At 51.1% G+C, this 10,326-nt stretch overlaps 1 protein-coding gene across 2 annotated transcripts in view; it reads left to right on the forward strand.

Moving 5' to 3' along the window:
• The window catches only part of POLQ (DNA polymerase theta), a 154,788-nt gene that overhangs the window by 46,104 nt on the left and 98,358 nt on the right, over positions 1-10,326 (forward strand). For both annotated transcript variants that reach the window (XM_040339189.1, XM_040339188.1), the window contains exons 15-16: positions 291-415; positions 3,599-3,842. In XM_040339189.1, coding sequence (XP_040195123.1) covers positions 291-415; positions 3,599-3,842 — 369 coding nt within the window. The remainder of the gene's footprint in view (positions 1-290; positions 416-3,598; positions 3,843-10,326) is intronic.

The raw sequence follows: 10,326 nt of genomic DNA on the forward strand, positions 1-10,326 counted from the left end.
CTATTTGGGGGTTTACTGCTGAATTCCATCTATGGATAGTTTGCATTGGTCTAGCTTGGTCCGATATAAGTATGTGTATGTCAAGTGTGCCAAATTTTCCCTTGCAAAAAAAAAAAGTCCTTCCCGATCGCAGAGAAAATCTAATTATTTCCTATTTACTTACTAAATATTCTGTATATAAAAACCAATCGCTGTATGATGAGGAGCCATCTGTATTTTTGACCTTTCATTGTATGATCACCATTACATTAGATGTCCTCATTTTGTACCTTCTTCTCCTAACCTCTTAGGTTCTACACAAGTCTGGTCCTCCTGGAATTGATCAGCGAGGTGTCGCTGTCAGAGCTGACAAAGAAGTATGGCTGCAGCCGAGGGCAGCTTCAGTCCCTGCAACAGTCTGCGGCCACCTATGCAGGTATAAGATGCTGCGGCTAGATCTGCACTGGTATGCTGGCACCATCTGGTGGAGGCTGACCGGTAATGCAAGTTCTGTTCATTGTGTCCTAAAATATGTGTGAATGTCGGAACTGAAATAAAGGTAAAGTATAGTGAATATGGTGTGTGCTGCAGGTATAGTGAAGTCAGGGGCGGACTGACCATTGAGTCACTCGGGCACTGCCCCAGGGCCCCATGCCACTAGGGGGCCCCATCAGGGTTGCCAGGCTCAGTAAAACCAGGGACAGTATGTAAAAATCGGTGTTTTTTTTAGATCTGTCCCTGATATTTCCGAAACTGACATGCTTTTAATGTGAAGATCCCAAGATTTTAGCTGCCCTGCCTCTGCACTGCCTCCTGGCGTGGTGGCCATCTGTAAGCCAGAGGTGCCCCATAATCTTCTATTGCCCGGGGGCCCCATGAGTTGTCAGTCCGCCCCTGGGTGAAGTACAATGTGTGTTGCGGATATTACAATGTATGCCGTGTGTAGTGCCGGTGTAGTGACGTACACTCTGTGTGGTGCCAGTGTAGTGATGTATGCTGTGTGTGGTGCTGGGTGTAGTGACGTATACTCTGTGGTGCCGGTGTAGTGATGTACGCTGTGTATGGTGCTGGTGTAGTGATGTACGCTGTGTGCGGTGCCGGTGTAGTAATGTGCACTGTGTGCGGTGTCTGTGTAGTAATATACGCTGTGTGCGGTGTCTGTGTAGTGATGTACGCTGTGTGGTGTCGGTGTAGTGATGTGTGGTGTCTGTGTAGTGATGTACGCTGTGTGTGGTGTATGTGTAGTGATGTCCGCTGTGTGCGGTGTCTGTGTAGTGATGTACGCTGTGTGGTGTCAGTGTAGTGATGTACGCTGTGTGCGGTGTCTGTGTAGTGACGTACGCTGTGTGGTGTCGGTGTAGTGATGTACGCTGTGTGTGGTGTCAGTGTAGTGGTGTATGCTGTGTGCGGTGTCTGTGTAGTGGTGTACGCTGTGTGTGGTGTCAGTGTAGTGGTGTATGCTGTGTGCGGTGTCTGTGTAGTGGTGTACGCTGTGTGGTGTCGGTGTAGTGGTGTACGCTGTGTGTGGTGTCGGTGTAGTGGTGTACGCTGTGTGCGGTGTCTGTGTAGTGATGTACGCTGTGTGCGGTGTCTGTGTAGTGGTGTACGCTGTGTGGTGTCGGTGTAGTGGTGTACGCTGTGTGTGGTGTCGGTGTAGTGGTGTACGCTGTGTGCGGTGTCTGTGTAGTGATGTACGCTGTATGCGGTGTCTGTGTAGTGATGTACGCTGTGTGTGGTGTCTGTGTAGTGATGTACGCTGTATGCGGTGTCTGTGTAGTGATGTACGCTGTGTGCGGTGTCTGTGTAGTGATGTGTGCGGTGTCTGTGTAGTGGTGTACGCTGTGTGCGGTGTCTGTGTAGTGATGTACGCTGTGTGCGGTGTCTGTGTAGTGGTGTACGCTGTCTGTGTAGTGATGTACGCTGTGTGTGGTGTCTGTGTACGCTGTGTGCGGTGTCTGTGTAGTGATGTACACTGTGTGCGGTGTCGGTGTAGTGATGTACGCTGTGTGCGGTGTCTGTGTAGTGGTGTACGCTGTGTGGTGTCAGTGTAGTGGTGTACGCTGTGTGTGGTGTCTGTGTAGTGATGTACGCTGTGTGCGGTGTCTGTGTAGTGATGTACGCTGTGTGCGGTGTCTGTGTAGTGATGTACGCGGTGTGGTGATGTACGCTGTGTGTGGTGTCTGTGTAGTGATGTACGCGGTGTGGTGATGTACGCTGTGTGCGGTGTCTGTGTAGTGATGTACGCGGTGTGGTGATGTACGCTGTGTGTGGTGTCTGTGTAGTGATGTACGCGGTGTGGTGATGTACGCTGTGTGTGGTGTCTGTGTAGTGATGTACGCTGTGTGCGGTGTCTGTGTAGTGATGTACGCTGTGTGCGGTGTCTGTGTAGTGATGTACGCTGTGTGCGGTGTCTGTGTAGTGGTGTACGCTGTGTGGTGTCAGTGTAGTGGTGTACGCTGTGTGTGGTGTCTGTGTAGTGATGTACGCTGTGTGCGGTGTCTGTGTAGTGGTGTACGCTGTGTGGTGTCGGTGTAGTGGTGTACGCTGTGTGTGGTGTCGGTGTAGTGGTGTACGCTGTGTGCGGTGTCTGTGTAGTGATGTACGCTGTATGCGGTGTCTGTGTAGTGATGTACGCTGTGTGTGGTGTCTGTGTAGTGATGTACGCTGTATGCGGTGTCTGTGTAGTGATGTACGCTGTGTGCGGTGTCTGTGTAGTGATGTGTGCGGTGTCTGTGTAGTGGTGTACGCTGTGTGCGGTGTCTGTGTAGTGATGTACGCTGTGTGCGGTGTCTGTGTAGTGGTGTACGCTGTCTGTGTAGTGATGTACGCTGTGTGTGGTGTCTGTGTACGCTGTGTGGTGTCGGTGTAGTGATGTACGCTGTGTGCGGTGTCTGTGTAGTGGTGTACGCTGTGTGTGGTGTCTGTGTAGTGATGTACGCTGTGTGGTGTCAGTGTAGTGGTGTACGCTGTGTGTGGTGTCTGTGTAGTGATGTACGCTGTGTGCGGTGTCTGTGTAGTGGTGTACGCTGTGTGCGGTGTCTGTGTAGTGGTGTATGCTGTGTGCGGTGTCTGTGTAGTGGTGTACGCTGTGTGTGGTGTCAGTGTAGTGGTGTACGCTGTGTGTGGTGTCTGTGTAGTGATGTACGCTGTGTGCGGTGTCTGTGTAGTGATGTACGCTGTGTGCGGTGTCTGTGTAGTGATGTACGCGGTGTGGTGATGTACGCTGTGTGCGGTGTCTGTGTAGTGATGTACGCGGTGTGGTGATGTACGCTGTGTGCGGTGTCTGTGTAGTGATGTACGCGGTGTGGTGATGTACGCTGTGTGCGGTGTCTGTGTAGTGATGTACGCTGTGTGTGGTGTCTGTGTACTGATGTACGCTGTGTGCGGTGTCTGTGTAGTGATGTACGCGGTGTGGTGATGTACGCTGTGTGCGGTGTCTGTGTAGTGATGTACGCTGTGTGCGGTGTCTGTGTAGTGGTGTACGCTGTGTGGTGTCTGTGTACTGATGTACGCTGTGTGCGGTGTCGGTGTAGTGACGTACGCTGTGTGCGGTGTCTGTGTAGTGATGTACGCTGTGTGGTGCCGGCGTAGTGATAAATGTTCTCTCTCTGTGTCATAGGTATAGTGACGGTGTTCTGCAGTCGCCTGGGTTGGCACAACATGGAGCTCCTGCTGTCGCAGTTTCAGAGCCGCCTGACATTTGGCGTGCAGCGCGAGCTCTGCGATTTGGTCCGGTTGGACCTATTGAACGCTCAGCGGGCCCGAGCTCTTTATACCGCCGGCTTCATTACCATCAGCGAGTTGGCCAGAGGGAACGTTACTGACGTGGAGGCAGCATTGAAGAACGCTGTGCCCTTTAAAAGGTGAGTGACCCCGTCCGCTAAACAGACAGACATCCCCCCCCCAGTGTCCCCGCACACCATCCATTATTCCTTCCTTGTGTGACTCATTATCCAACGCTGAGCTCCCAGAATCCTCTTCTTCATGCCGCCCGCTATTATCATAGAGCTCTGTCTTCTGTCCAGCTACACAGGACTCCCAGAATCCTCCTTCTATTCTTATCATAGACCTTTGTCTTCTGCCTTGTTATGCATGTAGGGCCAGGGTCATTACAAACTATGGGGCTCTGATTACCGGACAGGGCACCCACCCCAAAACCCGACACTTTAATACACTCCCCCCCCCCCCCAATCCTTTTTCATTCCCACCCAGAAAATTGTTCAGGAAGACCAGGACAGTCTTGGAGGAGGTTACCCTGCAGTGCCCTATCACTCAGTGGGGGGGCGCAGGGGGTGCCGTGGCCCCGGGCGCAACATTTGGGGGGGCGCAATCCCGCACCATTGTGTGCCGCTCAATCTTTCAAATTTCTAGTTATTAGTGGGCAGTGTAGTGGAGTTTAGTGGGCAGTGTAGTGGAGTTTGGTGGGCAGTGTAGTGGAGTTTGGTGGGCAGTGTAGTGGAGTTTGGTGGGCAGTGTAGTGGAGTTTGGTGGGCAGTGTAGTGGAGTTTGGTGGGCAGTGTAGTGGGGTGGGCAGTGTAGTGGGGTGGGCAGTGTAGTGGGGTGGGCAGTGTAGTGGAGTTTGGTGGGCAGTGTAGTGGAGTTTGGTGGGCAGTGTAGTGGAGTTTGGTGGGCAGTGTAGTGGAGTTTGGTGGGCAGTGTAGTGGGGTGGGCAGTGTAGTGAAGTTTAGTGGGCAGTGGAGTGTAGTGGGCAGTGGAGTGTAGTGGGCAGTGGAGTGTAGTGGGCAGTGGAGTGTAGTGGAGTTTGGTGGGCAGGTTTAGTGGAGTTTGGTGGGCAGGTTTAGTGGAGTTTGGTGGGCAGTGTAGTGGAGTTTGGTGGGCAGTGTAGTGGAGTTTGGTGGGCAGTGTAGTGGAGTTTGGTGGGCAGTGTAGTGGAGTTTGGTGGGCAGTGTAGTGGAGTTTGGTGGGCAGTGTAGTGGAGTTTGGTGGGCAGTGTAGTGGGGTGGGCAGTGCAGTGGAGTGTAGTGGGCAGTGGAGTGTAGTGGGCAGTGGAGTGTAGTGGGCAGTGGAGTGTGGTGGGCAGTGGAGTGTGGTGGGCAGTGGAGTGTGGTGGGCAGTGGAGTGGAGTGTGGTGGGCAGTGTAGTGGAGTTTGGTGGGCAGTGTAGTGGAGTTTGGTGGGCAGTGTAGTGGAGTTTGGTGGGCAGTGTAGTGGAGTTTGGTGGGCAGTGTAGTGGAGTTTGGTGGGCAGTGTAGTGGGGTTTGGTGGGCAGTGTAGTGGGGTGGGCAGTGTAGTGGAGTTTGGTGGGCAGTGTAGTGTAGTGTAGTGGGCAGTGTAGTGTAGTGGGCAGTGTAGTGGGGTGGGCAGTGTAGTGGAGTTTAGTGGGCAGTGTAGTGGGGTGGGCAGTGTAGTGGGGTGGGCAGTGTAGTGGAGTTTAGTGGGGAGTTTAGTGGGCAGTGTAGTGCAGTGTAGTGGGCAGTGTAGTGGAGTGTAGTGGGCAGTGTAGTGGGCAGTGTAGTGGAGTGGGCAGTGTAGTGGAGTTTAGTGGGGAGTTTAGTGGGCAGTGTAGTGGAGTTTAGTGGGCAGTGGAGTTTAGTGGGCAGTGGAGTTTAGTGGGCAGTGGAGTGTAGTGGGCAGTGTAGTGGAGTTTAGTGGGCAGTGTAGTGGAGTTTAGTGGGCAGTGTAGTGGAGTTTAGTGGGCAGTGTAGTGGAGTTTAGAGGGCAGTGTAGTGGGGTGGGCAGTGTAGTGGAGTTTAGTGGGCAGTGTAGTGGGGTGGGCAGTGTAGTGGAGTTTAGTGGAAAGTGTAGTGGGGTGGGCAGTGTAGTGGAGTTTAATGGGCAGTGTAGTGGAGTTTAGTGGGCAGTGTAGTGGGGTGGGCAGTGTAGTGGGGTGGGCAGTGTAGTGGAGTTTAGTGGGCAGTGGAGTTTAGTGGGCAGTGGAGTTTAGTGGGCAGTGGAGTTTAGTGGGCAGTGTAGTGGAGTTTAGTGGGCAGTGTAGTGGAGTTTAGTGGGCAGTGTAGTGGAGTTTAGTGGGCAGTGTAGTGGAGTTTAGTGGGCAGTGTAGTGGAGTTTAGTGGGCAGTGTAGTGAGTGTAGTGGAGTTTAGTGGGCAGTGTAGTGGAGTTTAGTGGGCAGTGTAGTGGAGTTTAGTGGGCAGTGTAGTGGAGTTTAGTGGGCAGTGTAGTGGGCAGTGTAGTGGAGTGTAGTGGGCAGTGTAGTGGAGTGTAGTGGGCAGTGTAGTGGAGTGTAGTGGGCAGTGTAGTGGAGTGTAGTGGGCAGTGTAGTGGAGTGTAGTGGGCAGTGTAGTGGAGTGTAGTGGGCAGTGTAGTGGAGTGTAGTGGAGTTTAGTGGGCAGTGTAGTGGAGTTTAGTGGGCAGTGTAGTGGAGTGTAGTGGGCAGTGTAGTGGAGTGTAGTGGGCAGTGTAGTGGAGTTTAGTGGGCAGTGTAGTGGAGTGTAGTGGGCAGTGTAGTGGAGTTTAGTGGGCAGTGTAGTGGAGTTTAGTGGGCAGTGTAGTGGAGTTTAGTGGGCAGTGTAGTGGAGTTTAGTGGGCAGTGTAGTGGAGTGTAGTGGGCAGTGTAGTGGAGTGTAGTGGGCAGTGTAGTGGAGTTTGGTGGGCAGTGTAGTGGGGTGGGCAGTGTAGTGGAGTTTAGTGGGCAGTGTAGTGGAGTTTAGTGGGCAGTGTAGTGGAGTTTAGTGGGCAGTGTAGTGCAGTGTAGTGGGCAGTGTAGTGGGCAGTGTAGTGGAGTGTAGTGGGCAGTGTAGTGGAGTTTAGTGGGCAGTGTAGTGGAGTTTAGTGGGCAGTGTAGTGGGGTGGGCAGGGCAGTGGAGTTTAGTGGGCAGTGTAGTGGAGTTTGGTGGGCAGTGTAGTGGAGTTTGGTGGGCAGTGTAGTGGAGTTTGGTGGGCAGTGTAGTGGGGTTTGGTGGGCAGTGTAGTGGGGTTTGGTGGGCAGTGTAGTGGAGTTTAGTGGGCAGTGTTGTGGAGTGTAGTGGGCAGTGTAGTGGAGTTTAGTGGGCAGTGTAGTGGAGTTTAGTTGGCAGTGTAGTTTAGTGGAGTGGTCAGGATAGGAATCAGGTAGTTTAGTACTATTGTAGGAAAGGAAGATGACGTAATATTACGTGATCTCGTGCAGCCGAGCCGACCTGCCGCCGTTATACTGCGGCAGCTGGCCGGCAAGCGGTTAAAGCGACGCAGTGCCGAATCGCAAAAAGTGCTCTGGTCAGGAAGGGGGGGGGGGGGTAAATTCTTCCCGTGGTTAATGAGCAATGCGTGTTATTTTATTAAATAACATTCATTGTTATCAAACTGTTGTGGGTAAAGTACGACTTTCAGTGATGTGTCTCCGATCTTCCTCATCGGTGGGAGGGAAAGGAGTCATTTTTGATTATTTTGTCTACCCGGCAACAAATCCGCAGCTTGTAAATCCAGAACTTCAATCGACCTTTTAATTTCCCATCGATTTTATATCCGCTTTCCTCCCCCCCACCCACCTTATTCGCTGACTTCTGTCGCCTCTTCGCCGCTCAATACAAGGAAATCACGTGTGCGGCACAAGCATGGCCTCCGATCCTACCACATAATGGAGATACATTTCTAATGACGGGAACTTATTGATCCCGCAGGAGAAAGGAGGAAATGGCCGGAGAGATTTGTACATTTCTGATATAGTTGTGTTTTTTTTTTTTTTTTAACAAGAAAGAATAGTTGTGTTTTTAGTTTAATTTTAAGGTACAATAAGGGTAAGTGGCCTAAAATGAACCTGAGCACTACCTATGCAGGACAGAGCAACACATCCTCTCCAGGCTTACGCTTCTCACAATGTGCATTAGCTACTTGCCGACCTGCCGCCGCCGTTTTACAGCGGCAGGTTGGCTCTCCTGCGCGAGAGCCCGTAGCTCTACGTTGGCTCTCGCAGGATACTAGGGACGCGAGCGCGCCGCCCGCTCGCCCCCGAGTCCCGCGCGATCGCCGCCGGGCACCCGCGATCGCTCGTTACAGAGCGGGGACAGGGAGCTGTGTGTGTGTAAACACGCAGCTCCCGGTCCTGTCAGGGGGGGGGAAATGCTGATCTCTGTTCATACAATGTATGAACAGAAGATCAGTGATTTCCCCTAGTGAGGCCAACCCCCCTACAGCTAGAACCAGGGCTTTTTTTCAGGGGGAACTCAGTTCCACCACCTCTGGCTCAGACACTTTGGTGCCTGCTCACCACAATCACTTGTAAACACAGAAGTCCAGTTTCTGTGTTTACAAGCGACAGCTCTGCACTCCGTGTGCAACCCTCCTGAACTCTGCACTCTGTATGTAATGCAATGATGGTATTTAATGCCCTTTTAGGACCCTCCTACTGTTTGTGAAATCTAACCACACACACTATTTGATGTGATTTGGAGGGCTTGTGTGGGAGAGGGGTTTAGGGGAGGGTCGTGGTTGAGTTCCCGCACCTATTGTTTGAGAAAAAAAGCCCTGGTTAGAACACACCCAGGGAACATACTTAACCCCGCCCCCTAGTGTTAACCCCTTCACTGCCAGTGGCATTTTTATAGTAATTCAATGCATTTTTATAGCACCGATCGCTATAAAAATGCCAATGGTCCCAAAAATGTGTCCGAAGTGTCCGCCATAATGTCGCAGTACCGAAAAAAAATCGCTGATCGCCGCCATTACTAGTAAAAAAAAATATATTAATAAAAATGCCAAAAAAATACCCCCTATTTTGTAAACGCTATAACTTTTGCGCAAACCAATCAATAAACGCTTATTGCAATTTTTTTTTTATGAAAAATATGTAGAAGAATACGTATCGGCCTAAACCGAGGAAAAAAACGTTTTTTTATATATTTTTGGGAGATATTTATTATAGAAAAAGTAAAAAAATATTCATTTTTTTCAAAATTGTCGCTCTATTTTTGTTTATAGGGCAAAAAATAAAGGGCCAGATTCACAAAGAGATACGACGGTGTATTATCTACAGATCCCCCATCGTATCTCTGACTTACACTGGTCCTATCTATGCGCCTGGTTCATAGAATCAGATACGCATAGATAGGGCTAGATCCGACAGTGTTACACTGTCGGATCTTTTTTTAAATTTAAAAATGGCGCCGGGGGCGTTCCCGCTGATTTACGATAAATAATATGTAAATCAGCGAGATACGCAAATTCACGAACGTACGCGGACCCGTCGCATTGTTTTTACGTCGTTTCCGTAGCGGTTTTCCGTCGTATACTTACCCTTTCTTTTATCAGGCGCAGCCAATGTTAAGTATAGCCGGCGTTCCCGCGTCGATTTTTAAATTTCCTACGTCGTTTGCGTACGCAGATTCACGAACACGCGCGTCGCAAGTCCCGCTCACGTCGCAACCACTGACGTCCTATTGACGTCAGTGGGAGCAATGCACGCCGGGAAATTCCCCGGACGACGCATGCGCATTTAAATCGGCGCGGGAACGCGCCTGATTTAAATATGACACTCCCCTAGCCGCGGAATTTGAATTCCGCTGGGGGATTTAGGATCCGCCGTCGCAAGTTTTGGAGGTAAGTGGTTTGTGAATTAGCCACTTGCCTCCTAAACTTGCGGGAGCGGATCTTAATTCACGTAGATCGAGCGGATCTATAGATCCGCTGAGCTACGTGAATCTGGCCCTATAACCGCAGAGGTGATTAAATACCACCAAAAGAAAGCTCTATTTGTGGGGAAAAAAGGACGGCAATTTTGTTTGGGAGCCACGTCGCACGACCGCGCAATTGTCAGTTAAAGCGACGCAGTGCCGAATCGCAAAAACTGGCCCGGTCCTTTTACCTGCATAAAGGTCCGGGTCTTAAGTGGTTAAGACCCCGTTTCACACTGCGGCGGTTTGCAGGCGCTCTTGCGCTAAAAATAGCGCCTGCGAACTGACCTGAAACAGCGACTGCTGGCTCTCCAGTGTAAAAGCCTCTGAAGAGGCGCCTTGCCACTATTAACCCTTTTCTGGCTGCTAGCAGGGGGGGTAAAATCGCACCGCTAGCAGCCAAATACCGCCGCAATTCCGACGGTAAAGCGCTGCTAAAAATAGGGGGGCTTTACCGCCACCGCACCTCCCGCCCCAGTGTGAAAGGGGGCCTTACTGACAAGTTTGCGGTCGTGCGACGTGGCTCCAAAACATAATTTACGTCCTTTTTTTTTCCCATACAGATTTCTTTTGGTGGCATTTGATCACCTCTGCGGTTTTTATTTTTTGCACCATAAACAAAAATAGAGCGACAATTTTGAAAAAAAAGCAATATTTTTTACTTCTTGCTGTATTTGCCATTTGCTCTGCAGCCTTCTACTACACTCTGCAGAGCTCTGTGAGGAGAGCTCCGAGAGCCAATTGGAGGGAAGAGACACCCCCCTCCCCATCCACACAGCAC

The sequence above is a fragment of the Rana temporaria genome, chromosome 2 (assembly GCF_905171775.1).
Source record: "Rana temporaria chromosome 2, aRanTem1.1, whole genome shotgun sequence".
Lineage (NCBI taxonomy): Eukaryota > Metazoa > Chordata > Amphibia > Anura > Ranidae > Rana > Rana temporaria.